Source organism: Gymnoscopelus braueri (assembly GCF_963280865.1).
Source record: "Gymnoscopelus braueri genome assembly, chromosome: 14".
In the NCBI taxonomy this organism is placed as follows: domain Eukaryota; kingdom Metazoa; phylum Chordata; class Actinopteri; order Myctophiformes; family Myctophidae; genus Gymnoscopelus; species Gymnoscopelus braueri.
In genome coordinates, this window is record NC_137619.1 from 22,331,824 (window position 1) to 22,350,696 (window position 18,873).

Genomic DNA, 18,873 nt, shown 5'->3' on the forward strand with positions numbered 1-18,873 from the left:
CTATCGACACATTGAGTATAATGTGTATATATGTATGTGTGTGTGTGTGTGTGTGTGTGTGTGTGTGTGTGTGTGTGTGTGTGTGTGTGTGTGTGTGTGTGTGTGTGTGTGTGTGTGTGTGTGTGTGTGTGTGTGTGTGTGCATGCATGCATTTGCTAATCTGTGCGTGTGTGTGTGTGTCCTACAGGAGTTTGTGATGATCGTTGTGTTTGGTCTGGAGTACATCATCAGGATCTGGAGTGCTGGCTGCTGCTGTCGCTACCGAGGATGGCAGGGACGCCTCCGATTCGCCAGGAAACCCTTCTGTGTCATAGGTAACTGAAGTCCAACCGGGGATGTTATGTTATTGACTCACTCAGCTACGGACATGCCACTAAATGAGAGTTTATATTTTGTGTTTATATCTACAAGAACATTCGCTGTACAAATGTACGTTGTACTTTGTTGGTATAGTGTTGACAGTAACACGGTACTTAGTTATATTACTGTAATGTTATTACTTTCCCCACTAACAAGTAGTGTAATATATTCCTTTTGCCAAAACAGTAATACTTCATATTACTGATCCAACTGACGTAATGTTACTCGTTACAATGAACACAATTTGATTTAGTTTCTGACTGAGATAAAAACGGTTTGTCCTCGCTGTATCGGTGTGTTTGTTTGTCACACGTGCAAAAAGGACAAATCTAGAAGCTATCAACACTTTGAGATGCGACGTATTGTTCGCATGTTCTTTTTAAGCATGCGCCATACGTTATGGCGTAGCCTATGTGTAGGTCTGGGGCAGGTCCGTGCTCTTCTGAACATGGCTCAAAAACGAAGCCACTGCCACACATAGTACACGTGTACTACTGGCATACCTTCACTACTTGGTATTGCCATTACTTATAGTTTGTGTCAGTCAAAGATACAACATTGCTGTCCATTGTCAAATTTGTCTGGGCAACAAATTGTCTTCAACCGCGATGTTTTCAAATTTGTTGAAGCATCTGCAACGTCAGGTTTGACTGCTCCTGTAAGGATAATTATTGTTCCAAAATATGGAATATGCAGAAAAACTGTAAAAGTAATATGCAAAATGATATGTAATATAAAATATTACTCTTGATACCAAGTAATACGTAATATATAATATAATGTTATTACTTTTTAAAGAAATAACACATTATTCTTCCTGAGTAATATGCTCAACACTGGGTACGTATGTGCTTTGGCAAATTTCTTAAAGGCCAATTCTCCAGGGTAAACATGAAAGAGAAGGAGGTGAGAAACTATCTTAACACCTTTTGAAGCAAAAATAAAATGGCTCAAGGTCTTCAGATCGATCATGTTTTCAACAGATTATGTTCCTGTTCTTAACTGTGATGATAGCTCCAGGCTGGTTACCTAGCAGGCTGTGATAGACATAATATTATCCTGGCATAGCTCTGGGCCTCTCCACCAGTCAAAGCAAGTCAGTAAAGGCAAACTTAATTTCTGCAACTCATTTCGTATGCAGGACATACTCGAAATGTTTAGAGAAACAGTTCCAATATCCATACAAATGAAAGGATTTGCAACATACAGTATGCAAAAGGTAAGGGGTGCAGTGTTTCAACTGTGAAGGCCTGAATCTAGAACAAATATTTCATTATTTCCTTTAAATATTAAATTCTTTGGAATTTGCATACTTTATTTCAGTAAGGAAACTATAGAGACAGGAAAGCTAGGGCAGAGAGAGGATAGTCATACCAGACAAAATCCGTGTTGGAATCGAACCTGGGTCCTCGCGCTCAGGAGTATTATGGTCTGTGCACTAACTGGCTGAACCACCAGGCACCCCTTTCTTTCATTCATTCTTTCTTTCATCTCCTCCCTTGTTCCATAGATGTAAACTAATGTCTTCTGCTTGAATGAAATCACATTACTATAGTAATTTACCAGATCACAGTGCCCCTGACCAAGTAAATCGTATCATTTACTGGAGATGGGGTCACTGTTAAGAAACCAATACATAACCCCTGAATCCCACCAAAGCCTCCGCTCCGCCTTCTCCCTATCAACTTTCCAACTAAACTGTTTCAACAAAGAAAAGCACATCGTGGAGGGTATTATCTGCCCTGCTCTCCTTTAAAAATATATCACAAGTCTGCTCTCCCAACCAGTAATGGAATACCTTTTGTATGATGACAGGCACACACACACGCGCGCGCACACGCACACGCACACACACACACACACACACACACACACACACACACACACACACACACACACACACACACGCTACAGTATCTCACAGGTATTTTGCTAGCCATTACCAGGGGGTTCTGACAACACCCCTTTTGGAGGCCCCATGACTCTTTGGTGTTCCTTATATAGACAACTCCTGCAGAGACTGAGGGATTTTAGCTGGTGGGAAAGAGAAGGGCATATAAGCCCTGCTGCCTCAAAAATGTAATGCACTACCATGAGGCCGGTTCAGGTCTCAAATCCCACTCATGAGCTGGGCATCATGCCGCATGCTCTTTCGGCGGATGTGGCTACACATTCTATATCAGGGGTGGGTAACTTTGATGATGGAGAGGGCCACTATATTTCCACACTCGCTCCAGAGGGCCACATTGAATATACTGTACAGAAACCTCTTATGTCCGTATTTTAACTTTTTTTCGTAAAATAATACCATACTTCGCCATTCTATGTCACACAAAAGTAACATGTGACATAGAACAACAGGGTAAATAGTTACCTATGTTAGTCTATGTGCAGTGTTGGTAAATATGCACGTCAGTTTTTTTTATGTTTGTTATCCCCGCCATGAGGCCGGATCGGCCGAAGGCAAGGGATTATGTTTTCACTCCTGTGTCTGTCTGTCTGTCCGTCTGTCCGTCCGTCCGTCCGTCCGTCCGTCTGTCTGTGAACAGCTAATCTCACCGATCAGCATGAAACTTTGCACGCACACTCCCAGTAGGCCAAGGAACAGAATATACTGCAATGTTAGCAGTTTAAAAATATATATATTTAATTAAGGAATATACGTACAAGTGTGCATTGTTGAGTCACATACTGTAGCTTTTATAGTTTATTTTGGCATTTTCAGCATTCTCTGGTGTACACATTTTTGGACAGTGACATACATTCATAAATATACACACAGACTCATGCTTCACACAGCTGGTGCAAGGCAATGCATGTTGATTTCAAGCACATTTCAACAATTTCAAAGTCCTTTACACAACATTAATATTATTAAGACAAAAGAAACATATAAATGTAATACAATCTTAATACAATTAAAAAACGTATTAAAGATTTAAAATAATAGAAAACAAGAATACGTTACAAATATTACAGTGCAGCACAGCACAAGAATCAAAAAGTACAGCTTTGATTTAGTTGTTGCAGCCTTGCAGTTTTCTGGGAGTATGTGTCGCGCATAAAAAACGAATATAAACACTACTTCTCCACGTGTGTGTGTGTGTGTGTGTGTGTGTGTGTGTGTGTGTGTGTGTGTGTGTGTGTGTGTGTGTGTGTGTGTGTGTGTGTGTGTGTGTGTGTGTGTGTGTGTGTGTGTGTGTGTGCGTGCGTGTGCGCGCGTGTGTGTGCAGTCATGGATCAGTGTGTATGGATAGATGAAAGGATGGATGAATGGCTTAATGGATGGATTGATAGGACTAATGGATATTGAATACATCAGTGAACCATAGCTCCTGTTACTAATATTGTCTACTGCTGACCTTTAAATGTCTGCTGTCGTCATTATACACAACGATGCCGGGCGAGGATGAGGACAGAATTGCAGATCATGGGTTACTGATTAGCTGGATTATAAGATAGGAAAACATTAGATAAAGTTAACTATGGTATGGTGAGGAGGGATGAGGTAAGGTAAGATAACACAGTAAAAGTTGTACATACATTTTGTATGCACTCGGAGGCACAAGTGAAGAGGATAAATTAACACTCTTTATCACTCTCTCACACCTATCTATCTATCTATCTATCTATCTATCTATCTATCTACTGTATCTATCTACTGTATCTATCTATCTATCTATCTATCTATCTATCTATCTATCTATCTATCTATCTATCTATCTATCTATCTATCTCATTGGTTCTCAAAGTGGGGTCCGGGGACCCCCAGGGGTCCTTGAGGGAGTTCCAGGGGGACCCCAGCTAAATTATAGATTAGGAACCAAATGGACCCTTATGGGTCTGTAACTCTGAGAGTGTACAAATGGAACCAAATGGACCCTGACGGGTCCATTTTGTTCCATTTGTACACTCTCAGAGTTAAATAAACATACATTTTACAATATAAATTGGGGTCCAAGAGATAGACATGCCATTAAATGGGGGTCCGTAGCCCTAATGCATGTCAAACTGGGGGTCCTTGAAATTAAAATCGTTGAAAATCAATGCTAGAGCTGTAAAAAATCTTCTCTTATGGGGGTCCTTGGCATATCTTTTCAAATGGGAAAATCTATCTATCTATCTACGTATCTATCTATCTCTTTTCATCTGGCCTTTTCCCTCTCTCTTCCTCTCTCCTCTCCCACCAGACATCATCGTCCTCATTGCCTCGGTTGCCGTGGTATCGGCTGGTAGCCAGGGCAACATATTTGCCACCTCGGCGCTGCGCAGCCTGCGCTTCCTGCAGATCCTGCGCATGGTGCGCATGGACCGGCGGGGCGGCACCTGGAAGCTACTGGGATCTGTAGTCTATGCTCACAGTAAAGTAAGACATGAGATCAAATGCATCCACAAAGCTTCACGTGACTGTCGAAAATTGCCACTTAGAAACGATTGCTGGAAATGTTTTCATTGATTTTAAAGGAGTAGTTAACCCAAATAATTACACACTGTGTGTGTGTGTGTGTGTGTGTGTGTGTGTGTGTGTGTGTGTGTGTGTGTGTGTGTGTGTGTGTGTGTGTGTGTGTGTGTGTGTGTGTGTGTGTGTGTGTGTGTGTGTGTGTGTGTGTGTTGCAGGAGCTAGTAACTGCCTGGTACATTGGTTTCCTGGTGCTAATCTTCTCGTCCTTCCTGGTTTACCTGGTGGAGAAGGAGTTCAACAAGGACTTTGCCACTTACGCAGATGCACTGTGGTGGGGCACGGTAAGAAAACACACGCGCACGTGCGCACGCACGCACGCACGCACGCACGCACACACGCACGCACGCACACGCACACGCACACACACACACACACACACACACACACACACACACACACACACACACCCACCCACACACACAGGATTGCAATGCAGGCACTCACATATGCAGTATGCACAGGCACGTGCATACACTCTTGTGCTATATCTACAGGCATGAAAACGTAGCCCAAACCCGGCATGTAACCCTAGATCTGATAGATATACTGTATATTTATACTGGTATCCTATAGCACCACGGTTCTCAAAGTGGGGTCCCGCGACGCATAGCCAGGGGGTCCGCGAAATAATTCACAGATTTAAAGACTAATAATAATATTTTTTGATCAACATTTTTTTTTGATTAAAAATATGTTTTTATTATTTTTAATTTTTTTATGGGGGGGGGGTAGTAAAAGTTGCATAAGTTCTTACTGTATGATGTGTGTGATATGAAATGTGAGCTTACCATAATCACAGTAATCCTTAATTCCATCATATTCAAGCCCAGCAAGCACAATGACGTCATGATGACGTTATGATGACGCCCGGTCATCACCCCGGTGACGTTCAGGACTAGGCCAGATCACAGCCCATATGGGGATGATCTTTACGTCATTTACAGGACGTCATCACCGGGACATCATATGGACATTTGGACAGCAAGTTTGGGTGATGAGAAATGTGTTTAGATGACGTCCTGGAAGTGACGTTTTTGTGGTCAGGATTAATTTTGGTTGAAATCAGGTGATATTCTGGGCCAGATCTGACTTGTCTTGGTTTGACTTGATCTAGCCCCAATCGAGACGTCACTGATTGGTCAGGGTCCTGACTGTGCTTGCTGGGAGGGCTTTTGCAGAGAAATGAGACAGACTCCAGTCACTTTCAAATTAGAGCACTGCAGAGGGCAGGTGTGTGTGTCTGTTTCCAGCTGACGCTCGTTAATGTTATAGGCATCAGAGGCAATTATGCTTTTGCACTGTCAAATAGGCCTACATCTAATCTAAGATTAGTGGGACTCATTCAAATGACCACCAGTGAGTCCCGGGACTAAATTCATTGAAAACCTAACATCACTGTATACATATTAGATGTATTAGATATTACATTGATATTATAGCTATTTTTTTTTATTAGATATGTGATGTTACCTGACAATTAGTTGTCTTTTGGTGAAAGGATATGGTACCCCATATATCGGTATCGGTTCATATCGGAATCGGAAATGAAGAGTTGGACAATATTGGAATATCGGATATTGGCAAAAAAGTCAATATCGAATATCCCTAGCAATAAGTTTATTATTTTTTTAAAGTTTACTAAAAGTCAATTTAGACTGGTCATTTACATGTCTTTTTTATCAGGACTATAGAAGTGTTCATTTTCTGAAGTCTGAACCATTAGGATCAGTTACTTGAAAAGTGTGCCGTCAGGTTTTGCACAAAAGCAATTTGAATAAAATGACTATTGGCACATTCATATAGTAGTGCTTTCTGTTTATGACTATGAAATGGGTCTGAATGATTTTGATTGAAACGTTTTTTAATACAAATAGTTCCAATGGCATTTAAATGTACACATGTGGTTGCTGCGACGTCACAGGCTCTGAAAAGGTGGGGGGGGTGGACTTTCGGTGGACGCATGATCAGTCGTGTGTGCGCGTGCGGGTTAGGTTAGGGTTATGTTATTTAATTCTTATTTTTGCTTGATTTTACCAATTTATTATAAATAAAATAAAATAAAATCTTTTTTTTCCCCAAAAAAAGTGGGGGGTATGAAATCACGGATCTGTGAGAGTGAGGGTGTCGCGTCGTAAGCACAGTGAAGTGGTTCTAAGTATATGCTTATCGGTGCTGCGAGGATGAGGGGGTACCTGGAAAAATGTCTCCCCTCCAAGGGGTACCTGGGCCAAAAAAGTTTGAGAACCCCTGCTATAGCAGACCTACTTACCTTCGTTAGTTTGTGATAGATGCCTGAGGCCGATTCTACAAATGCCTTCTAAATCAGTAGTTCTCAAACTATTTTGTGATTCAAAATTATTGTTTATCTGCTACTTGTGAATAGCCAATTATGAACTCGCTAAGCCTACAGAAGCACTGTTCCCATTTTTTGAATCATTTGGGATTTTGAGAAGCTTTCTTTTTGTCAGTTTTAGTTTTATTAAATCCACCTGGCATTGCATGAATCATCGTCACTTCTATCACATAGAGACAGACAAAATGTTTTAATTATAACTCAAACCTCGCTCAAAGCAGCACATGAAAAAAGTCTGCAACCGGCATGAAACCAGTCCAGTACATTGTCGGGACGCATCAGGATCAGGTCGTGTAGCAGAGCTCTAACACGTAAACAGTCCCTACCCTGGGACTACTGTCAAACATTTCTATTTGCAGCTTGCTATGACATTATGACACCTGCATTGTCAAAGCAGCAGGACAGTCACAGCTGGCTGGATCAACACATTCTCCCATGTCTACATCAACCATCGGACATTCAAGAGCAGACACACACACACACACACACACACACACACACACACACACACACACACACACACACACACACACACACATACACACACACACACACACACACACACACACAGACACACAGACACACACACAAAACAAGAAGAAAGAGAAGAATCAATAAAAGTAATTTCCTCTCCTCACCGGCTGTGACCAGGTACTTAAACTTGTGAGGGAGGAGAGTGTAAACACAGGAAAGAAATCCATTATGTGGATTGCTACAATGGAAAAAATAGAATAAAATTCTATTTACAACCCCAAAATTCAAGCAAGGCTGAACCAAAGTGATGTGTTCTGTCTATCTCCTCTGCTCCATTCAGCACCAGACATTGGGGACAGCACCCGCGGACACACATACTCACACTTCGACAACAATTTCATTTTGGTTAATTTATTGTTTGTTTATTCTCTTGACTCCTATCTGTATTGATAGCTAGGTAGAGAGCGCAATAATGAATGAAAACAAATGTTCCCATGGCATGGCGTCCTTTGGCGTGCGTGCGTGTATGCGTGTGTGTGTCCATCCGTGCGTGTGTGAGTGTGTGTGCTTGTGCGTGGCAAACCAGCAACCAGCATGTTATCACTAAGGGACCAGTCGAAATTTACATAAGGGGGGGCATGGAGGAAAATAGGGGAGGGTCATGCCTTTCTAATTTTGGTCCAAGGGAGGGTCAGCTAATTTTACTTTGAATCCAAGGGAGGGTCATGCAATTTTGAATTGATAAAATAGTCCGTTTTTTATATACCTTTTTAGTACAGCAGAACAGTGGTCAATGACCCCTCTCCATTTCAAAGGATACAAAGAATTCAAATCAAGTAACACCTTGTCTATTTAGAATCAATGACGGTCGTTAACAAGCCATCAACGCACAGCGAGTGTGAACGACCCAGTCAAATCTATTCAGCGTCTTAACGATGGTGGTTGAACAATTAAGCAAAACTTCAACAGGCGTTATTGGAGAGATGCATTATAAATAGGCCTACTATAACTGGATATTCATAATCATTTGAAGTAATTCTGTGCATGTGATTAATGTGGATCTATATGGACAGTTGTGTATAGATGCCTAGCTCCACAAGTAAAACCAGAAGCATCAGGCCATAATTGATAGCCTAATTTGTTTTATGTAGGCAACAGTGTAGTTGTAGTCACTGTAGTTGATAATTAAAAGGGCAGAGTGACAAAAGTTTTAAACTACTGGTTACCAAATATTCAACTTTCTTCAATCTGACCAGGATTCAATGGGTTTCCCACATGTAAGATGAGAACACTATCCATTCTGCTACCACTACTACAGATACACTGTGCATTTAGCAAGACTGACTACACTACAGCAATGTTCTAATCAATGTGGAAAGCAAAACATTGGACATATCAGTTTTAAATGTCATGTTGTATTTGATGGGGAGGGTTAGGGGTGTCAAGAATTTCACAATACGATACATGATGTTGGGCATGATATCGATATGATATATTATTAATGTTCTTTTCTCATGTATCATCAACATTGGCCATCATCTTATAAATAACGTTATAAAGCAAGTTAGAAACAATTACTTGTGCTTTGTACACACAAATAAATACATTTGTGCAAGCTTAATGGAGAAGTGAAGTTCTCACTAACTATAAACCCATTGTTTCAGAGGACAGATAGACACTAATATAACAAATATAATATAATATAAGACTGCATAACTATAAATTCCACAAACCTCATATTTTTGTCATCTGGACTTTACCAACCAAGTGCAGCCTAGTTATTTCCAACAGCTAAAAAAAATCTATAATACCAGATACAGTATAATACAATCTTAGATTAGATGTAGGCCTATTTGAGAGTGCAGATGTCAGAGAGCATGTCACATTAACGAGCGTCAACGAGCATCAGCTGACACACAACACCTCCCCTCTGCAGTGCTTTAAACTGAAAGTGACTGACTGGAGTCTGTTTCATTTCTCTCCAAAATACCTTGAAGATGATGGAGGACATGATTAATAATTACTATGATTATGATAAGCTTTACATTTCATATCATACAGTAAAAACTCATAACTTTCACCGGCAAAAAAAAAGAAAGTGTTTTTTTTGTATTAAAAAAACAATACAAAAAATATTACGATACAGTATGACATCATGACAATACCTATCATCACATTTTAATACCACGATAGGCTATATCGTGACACAATATATCGTGACACTTCTAGGCGGGGAGGGTTACTCTTTTTTTTGTAATCACTTGGGGAGGGTCATTGATTTTTTTTTTTGTCAAAGGGAGGGTCATGGCATTTTAGATCAGGGCACATACATTTCCTCCATGCCCCCCCTTATGTAAATTTCGACTGGTCCCTAATAGACTAAACATTTGGCTTATGCCCTTATATGTCCAAAGCAATGTAGACTAAAGCCTGATATTTGTATCGACATTGCTGTTACATTAATGAAGGAAATTAAAAATTCCATTGTTTCATTTATAGGTTTGGTATTTAGCGTAGACTTTTAAACATGAAAGTGAACCAATGTAATAACCAATATTAAGTCCAGTTACTATGGTGACATGCAAGCAACACACTGAACACACTGCAACTATCATTCACTCTCAAACTTTGATATCTGCTGTGTGATTTATTTGCCCAAGAGACTGAGGAACTTTTATATTTGTTTTGAGATGTGATATTTTTGTACTCCTATTCTTATTCTTATTCAAAGTGATGCAATGACTGCAATCTGTGGGTAGCCTGCACTAAAGAATTTCACCCACTCTCTTACAACTTCTGATGTGATAGTACTTGAGTTAGTTTAACTGAAGTTGTAATAACTAAATGTTTCATGAAATGACAAAAAACCTAACAGCAACTGCTATCATTACAGTTTGTAGTTTGTATTGTAAATATCTTTTTTTTCTTCAGTCAAGCATACTAGCTAGTGTAAGTCTCACTCGTACTTCTCCCAAAACTCCTTGAAAAGTCATGCAAAGCAACGCTTAGACATGACCTCAGTGTCCTCAAGAGTGTTAATTTAATTACTTTCAGTTTTATACTCTTGAAGTTACATGAAATCCTCGCGTGTTCATTTAATACATTTCAGTGTTATACTCTTGAAGTTAAATTAAAACTATTTAGCAAATGGGACCAGTCGAACCACTGTAGATGCTGTGGCCAGTTCAATGAGCATAGGACAGCACTGTCAGGGGTTCGAACATGGTGCTGTCATAGCCAGGGCCATGGGTTCGAGCATGGCGCTATCATAGCCAGGATCAGGGTTTCTGTTCCTATGTATTTTGACAGCTTCCCGGCTGATTTCCTGGCTTACAGTACCGGCTGTTGACATTTTACCTCTCAGATCACCTTGACAACCATCGGCTATGGTGACAAGACGCCTCAGACGTGGACGGGACGTCTGCTGTCAGCCGGCTTCGCTCTGCTGGGGATCTCCTTCTTTGCCCTGCCCGCTGTGAGTCTCACACACACACACAGTTGGGGTCCCCTTCTGTTAATACACAGTCAAATAGTGTTAATTCGTCCATTTGTAACTCAAAGACACTCTCAGAGCAGTGGTGGAAAAATAGTCAATTGTTTTACTTAAGTAAAATACTGCAATGTAGAAAAACTCTATTACAAGTAAAAGTCCGGAATTCAAAATGTACTCGAGTAAAAGTACAAAAGTATTGGTATCCAAAGTAGAATGTATTCATTATGCAGAATGTCCCATTTCACAAGTTTTCAAATGTATAAAACTAGAAGTTCTGCCCTCTACGCGGGCAGAACGTCTAGTACCCCCCCCCTACCCCCCCCCCCCCTAACCCCCCCAAAGAAAATATCGTTTGGGGGTACAAAATCATGGGATAAAATTTTTTTTTTAAAACCCAGAGGGTCCGCCCCCCCCCCCCCCCCTTAGGGGTCCCTGGAGACCCTGGGGTACAGGAAAACTGTAAAGCCACAGCCACACATGCAAGATGTTGCACATGAACTCTGCAGCCGCACTGAGGCGCTCCAACACAAACACTCTGACATTAAGCTGCACACAACAAACATCAGCAGCACACACAACATTCACCACAATGACAAACAAATTACGTCCGCGCAAAAATAAGCGAGGGCTCGCTTATTTTGGGGTTAAAAAATCGTGGGATAAAAAAAAAATCCCCCAAAAAAGTTTTAAAATTTTTTAAAATAATTTTACTCCCCCTGGGAGTCTTGGGGACCCCCACGAAACATCGCGGACCCCCGTGAAACATCGCGGACCCCATCGGCTGGTTTTTTTTGCACTACAAAGCCTTGACTACAGCACAACAGATCTGTGTGTGTGTGTGTGTGTGTGTGTGTGTACCAACATACACTGGTGGGTGAGTGTTAGGGGTGGGACGATATATCGATATATCGATATATCGCGATACTTTCTCCCGCGATAAATAATCGATATCCTCCCAAAAAATATCGATATTAAAAAATATATATATATATATATATTTTTTTTTTTGTGATACGTTGTTTTTCCTACTCTGTATTTGTGTAATGATGATTTTGAACTGTTTGGTGCTATTTTATGTGTTTATGAATTGAATACAAGGACTATCGTGATATATCATTGGTGAATTTTCATGCAATATATCGTGATATCGCAATATATCGATATTTTCAGATATCGTGATATATCGTTGGTGAAATTTCTTGCAATATATATCGAATATCGTGATATCGCAATATATCGAACATCGTCGAATATCGTGATATATATTGTTATCGTGGGCCTAATATCGTGATATATATCGTATCGTGAGGTACCCATATCGTCCCACCCCTAGTGAGTGTGAGTGCACCGTTTTTCCCCTTCATCCAATTGCAGTGCATTTTTGCCACCTCCGCGACTAATGTGACGCAACAGGACTTTTGAGATGGCCATGCCCAAAATAGGTTGCCTTATTCGGATACATGCGTGTGACTGGCCGCCCCTGCCGGTTCTCTGAATTTTTATTTTTAAATAGGCTCTGTCATGATTAATTGACCACATATATGAAGTGAAACAACTCAATTCTATCCAAACGATATCTTATAAGTAAATTCCGTGCCTCAAAGAAGAAGTTTGAGAGCTTTTAGAAGTTCTAAAACATAGGAGAGAAGTGCGGAGAAAACTGCCCAGGGAAACAATGGCTGCCGTTCGTGTTTGGTCGGCTGCACTCGGAGCCATTCGGGCTCACTCGAACTCGCCACCTGATTGGCCAACTTTTGCTGTCAATCACAGAACGATGAGCGACGACGGTGACAGAACGATGCGCGACGACGCTGATAGGCTCGGAGAGTGAGGTTGGGTTGCCATGTCCAGGTGTTGTAAGCGTGAAGTGGGTGTAAATTGGTTAGAGAAAGTGCGTCGACGCATGCGCAGTGCGCAGTGCGCAGCTTTGTGTTTTTTCATGAAGCTGGTTGCTTGTTGCTCGCGCACGATCTGGCAACAGCGGTGAAAGACGTGACCAAACCAAACCAGTGACAAATCAGTGACAAATCTCGCGCATGCGCCTCAACTCGAATTGTAGTATAGATGTATACAAATCTTTTGAAAATAGCAGATCTAGCTTTGTGAGCTTGTAGATCGGCTATTTTCAAATGGTCGAAATGTATATAGGGCTGAAGTACTGAAAATACTCCAGTAAAGTAAAAAATACCTCAGAATTGTACTAACTGTAAGTACAGTACTTGAGTAAATGTACTTAGTTACTTTACACCACTGTCTCAGAGTTAATTTAACACAAACTGACACTGTCTTTGATGGATATGTTTTTTTTATGTACGATATGGTCTTTCTCTTTAGATGATGCTTGGACTGTTGGATATTTGTTTATGAGAAAATGTTAGCTATTTAAAAACAAACGTTGACATTGACTACAGAATTAATTTAACACTGGTGATTTTACTGTGTAGTGCTTTTATGTTCAATATGGAGAGTGTGTGATGTTTTTCCAGATATGCACATGATGAATAAAGCAGGAGGAGCGAGATCGAACAGGCTTCCAAAATTGCTTGTTACTGTTAAGCTTGGCTGACAGCCTGCGGTTTGTGCCAGCCGATACACAGTCTATTTAAAGCAAACGTAACTAGATTAAGCTGTGTTTAAACCTCCCATTAGCTTTACTGGTGGAAACAGAGAGATTAAGGAGAGGAGTTGATTCAGACACTGTAGGGAAGAACTGAACGTTCTTATCCACACAATGCACACTGAGCAAACATTGCATATTGTAAAACCACAAGTGTGGGATACAGTATGCAACATGACGTGTTTGTGTGTGTGTGTGTGTGTGCGTGTGCGTGTGCGTGTGCGTGTGCGTGTGCGTGTGCGTGTGCGTGTGTAGGGCATCCTAGGGTCAGGTTTTGCTCTGAAAGTCCAGGAGCAGCATAGACAGAAGCACTTTGAGAAGAGGAGAAATCCAGCGGCCAGTCTTATACAGGTAACGTGAACATACACACACACATGCATTCATAGAGTGAGTGAGTGAGTGTGAGTGAGTGAGTGAGTGTGTGTGTGTGTGTGTGTGTGTGTGTGTGTGTGTGTGTGTGTGTGTGTGTGTGTGTGTGTGTGTGTGTGTGTGTGTGTGTGTGTGTGTGTGTGTGTGTGTGTGTGTGTGTGTGTGTGTGTGTGTGTGTGTGTGTGTGTGTGAGTGTGTAAGAGTGTGAGTGAGTGTGTGAGTGTGTGAGTGTGTAAGAGTGAGTGTGAGTGTGAGTGTGAGTGTGTGTGTGTGTGTGTGTGTGTGTGTGTGTGTGTGTGTGTGTGTGTGTGTGTGTGTGTGTGTGTATGTGTGTGTGAGTGTGAGTGTGTGTGTGTGTGTGCGCGCGCGCGCGTGCATGCGTGCACAGTGTGAGTTTGTGAGACTGTGTCCTCTCGTAGGGCCAATAGCAACACATGCTGTGGATTTATGAGTCGTTGCCATGCCAATTATTCTCAGAGTGTGCTCACCTCCATCATAACTCATTCTAACTGACAATACCTGAGTCATCCTTCACTAAATACCTGCTCCACATCTGTCCGTGTGTTTGTTTGTGTGTGTGTATGTGTGCATGCATGAGTGTATGTGTGCATGCTTGAGTGCGCGTGTCTGTTTGTCCGTGCACATGAGTTTTTGTGTGCATGTGTCTATCCTTACGCCTTACTTGGTCGCATTTACTAAATATTTGCGCTGGTGCTGCTGATCTATCAATCTTTTTTTTCTCCGGTATATGAGCTGACATGAAATAATAAGCTGCACAATGGGCAGCCTACTCAAAATGGGCATGCAAATCTCCCTTACCTTTGCATAGAATTTCAACTTGAAAACATAGGTCATGCACACACATCCATTCTGGCGAATCTTTTATTGTACATGTTGCCACCGGTAATCGGTACAAAGCAGGACAGGTCAAACTTTGTGCATTTGCCCCACTTGGCATGGTGACTATAGCGTTATGTTCCAATTATCCAATACATGTAGCAGTAGCATGGTAGTTTAGACCAGAGTGGCTAAACAACACCTGATGATAGGGATGGTTTAGGCTTGCTGAAAATAACAGATCTACAAGCCAACAATGCATTACGTGACACGTTTCAGTATGGAATGTCAAATTACTCATATATCTGTCATATTAAGTTTAACAAATGCCATCCCAGAGAGACCTAGAATTAATGCCGAGTACGAGGCCCATTCATCACAGAGGATTTTACTATGCAGATGTATCAACTATAATTCATAAAGATTAACGAAATAATCCCGGCTGCGGTTGCAGCCAATAGCAGTTGTTTCTGGTAGCTTTTCGGGACCGGATGTTCAAAGATAACGGATTTCCATTCACCGAAAAAGTGGCCTCAAAGCCGCCTCAAAGCGTTCTGTAGAAACCAATGGCTTCGCTTTGTCCATTCTTTTTACAGTCTATGCGCGAGACGTGGCGCAAAGCGGTGAATTTTGAGCTTGTAGATCTGCTACTTTTGCTTGAATCCTTAAAAGTAACAGTTTTGGACATATGAGGTTTCCACCCGAAAGAGACGATTTGTTTTTTGCTGACCAATCAGCTTGAATTTCCTGCTTGTGAGAAGAAAATTGTAATTCCTTCTTATTACTTCAGAGTGTGGTCCAAAAGTGCAATACACACCAATTGTAACACGTTTATACAACTCTCAGAGTTTAATTAACAGTTAGGATTCTATTGTGAATGGATCCCTTATTAGCCATATTACTACTCTCTGCCATTCTAAATGGAAAATTGTGTTTGACATTATTTGAATTGCAGGTCATAGTAAATTAGTTGCATAATTGGAGCCAGCTTAAATTTGAGCACATGATAAATATTTAACACACTCGTTAGTGGATTAGTGTGTGTGTGTGTGTGTGTGTGTGTGTGTGTGTGTGTGTGTGTGTGTGTGTGTGTGTGTGTGTGTGTGTGTGTGTGTGTGTGTGTGTGTGTGTGTGTGCACTTTTGCTGTTTACAATCCACCATCTCCTTCTTATAGAGATTGTCAAATAAAACTGATATATTCCTGTCATTGACAAACAGTGGAGAATTAGGTATGAACAATGAACATTACTATTGTATCATTACACTATATCTATTGCATTTTGTATTTATCCTTTTGGGTACTATTCTTCTTGTTGCTGCAATGTTTACTCTCTTAAAAAGCATGTAACAAAAACATAATCTTGAATCTTGTGTCATTTACTCATCAACTCTTAATCCATTTCTCCTCTGCTTTTGTTGTTGCCTCCTGTCTGATGCCATACGATTTTGAAAACATACTGTTCTCTTAACAGCATACCCTGCATTACGATGGATTACCGACATCATCGCTATGCTTAATGATACTTGACTGAAACAACGAGCTTGAATTTGACTCGATTCAAATGCAATTGATATCTCGGCCAGGCCGGAAAGCCAGGAGGTGGAAACTCACAATCACATAAATCACCACACGTTATCTCTGGAGTCATGTGATGAACATGTATCACACAGATGTTTCATACTTCATTCCGATTGGCTCATTGCCTTAAAATCCTCAGTGTTCATTTCACTTTAAGAGTGTACAAATGTAACCAAATGTACATGTGAGGGTGCATTTGGTACACACTTGCAAATAGATACATTACACAGTGTATAAGTAAACAATAATAATGAATGAATTTGATCTTTTGGCAATGTGTGTCAAGAAGACCAAATACATACTGGGAATGATCCTCCTTGCAGTGCTTGACCTTGCTCAACCATGCATTGCACTATAAACCAGCATCATCCAGATCTGAAAAAAAGCCTTATACTAATAAAGTTATTAATTCAAATGATGATTAAATAGACAAATAATACCTCATTTGCTGTTTTGGGGACACTGTTCTTAATTTGATTTAATTTTAATATTTTACTTAGCAACATTAGGAGAGGAGCCTGGGTCAAATTGGGTCAAATGTTGCTGAGGAGAAATAAATTAACCCAATGAGCTTGGATGTTTCTTTTGTCCATTCTGTCCACTGTCTTTGTTCTGTCCACCGTCTTTGTTCTGCCCATCATGTGTGTTCTTCACTGTGTGTGTTCTGTACAATTTTGTCTGTTCTCCGCTGTCTCTCCTCTTGTTTCCTTCAACAGGTGGACAGACATATGGATGAAGCTTGCTGTGTTTAATAACAACCTGTATCACACACACACACACACACACACACACACACACACACACACACACACATGCACACGCACATGCACACGCACACGCACACGTGTGTGTGTGTGTGTGTGTGTGTGTGCGTGCGCGCGCGTGTGTGTGTGTGTGTGTGTGTGCGTGTGTGCGTGCGTGCGCGCACGTGACTGCTTGCACATGTGTACGGTGTATTTGTTGTGTGTCTTTGTGTGTGCATGTCTACAAGTATATCAGACATTCACCATGTGAACATATGGCCCCTTTTCCCTCACTATCTTTGTGCCATTGCTCCTCTGTCTGTCTGTCTGTCTGTCTGTCTGTCTGTCTGTCTGTCTGTCTGTCTGTCTGTCTGTCTGTCTGTCTGTCTGTCTGTCTGTCTGTCTGTCTGTCTGTCTGTCTGTCTGTCCGTCCATATGTCTGCCTGTCCATGTCGGGCTCCCCTCTCCCTTCCCCAGGCAGCTTGGCGTCTCTACTCCACAGAAGGAGCCCGTCCGTACCTCAGAGCCACCTGGCATCACTACCAAAGCGCCCTCCCTCCCCTCAGGCATGTATCCCCCCCTCCTCCACCACCACCACCACCACCGACCACCCTCCACCTTCCTCCCTGAACGCCCCCCCCCCCCTCCCCCCTCCCCCCGATGTCTCAACACCACCGAAGTACTAATCCTCCTCTTTTTGTTTTTATTTTTCTTTCCTCCTCTCATTTCTCACCTTTGACCCTTGACACTTTGTTTTCGGTTTGCTCTCTCTCTCTATTTCTCCCCCCTCTCTTCTTTCCTCTATCCACCCCCCCCCCTCCCACCCCCCCTCATTCCTCTTATATTTTTACTTTACATTTGTTTCCCTCCACCTCATCTATTATTCATCCTGTCGACTCTGCACGTAGTGTGTCTGGCGTAGTTATGCTGCTGATGAGAACTCGGTTTCCATAGCAACCTGGAAGCCTCATTTGAAGGCGTTGCATACCTGCAGCCCCGCCAAGTAGGTAACAAGAGAAACTCACCAACATGGCCGCTTAGCGCTACATCAGCCCCTACTCCCCTTCCTCCTCTTTCCTGCGCCCCTTCAGCCTGTTCGTCGGTAGTGGCTGCAACGTTTCCGTCTCCTGTGAATGTGATTGTCGTGGTTACTGGACTTGTTTGATATTCTTCTGGCCTTCCTTCTTTTAATATCTATGCATCGTGGTGGGATAGCATGTGCTTTCCCACAGCGTTTCCGTGCCGATTCACACTGATGCAATGTAGTTACACACGTTTGAAACTGCACCACAGAAATCCTGAGCATTCATTTAACTCAGAAAGTGTAAACGCTGACCTGTAAGGGTCAGAGTTAAAGCTCAGGATTTGACTGTTTGGGAGCAACCTTAGTACAACCGCTTTCTTCTCCCACCACTGAGCAGCTTCCCTGGAGCAAGTTGACGGTGCACAAGGGCACAACGATGGCACCGGTGCACCACCATTCACTTTATTATTAGTCCAATATTCCCTCTAAGCTACAGGGGGACATGAAAAAAACACACAAAAATAATTCTACCGGTACATTTAGAACATCCTGTCGTCCATC

General features: G+C 41.7%; 1 protein-coding gene across 1 annotated transcript in view; it reads left to right on the forward strand.

The window, feature by feature from the left end:
* kcnq5a (potassium voltage-gated channel, KQT-like subfamily, member 5a) overlaps positions 1-18,873 on the forward strand; it is a 147,362-nt gene that overhangs the window by 108,370 nt on the left and 20,119 nt on the right. Inside the window, exons 3-8 of the mRNA XM_080450328.1 lie at positions 188-314; positions 4,551-4,726; positions 4,978-5,103; positions 11,014-11,124; positions 14,015-14,110; positions 18,197-18,291. Coding sequence (XP_080306454.1) covers positions 188-314; positions 4,551-4,726; positions 4,978-5,103; positions 11,014-11,124; positions 14,015-14,110; positions 18,197-18,291 — 731 coding nt within the window. The remainder of the gene's footprint in view (positions 1-187; positions 315-4,550; positions 4,727-4,977; positions 5,104-11,013; positions 11,125-14,014; positions 14,111-18,196; positions 18,292-18,873) is intronic.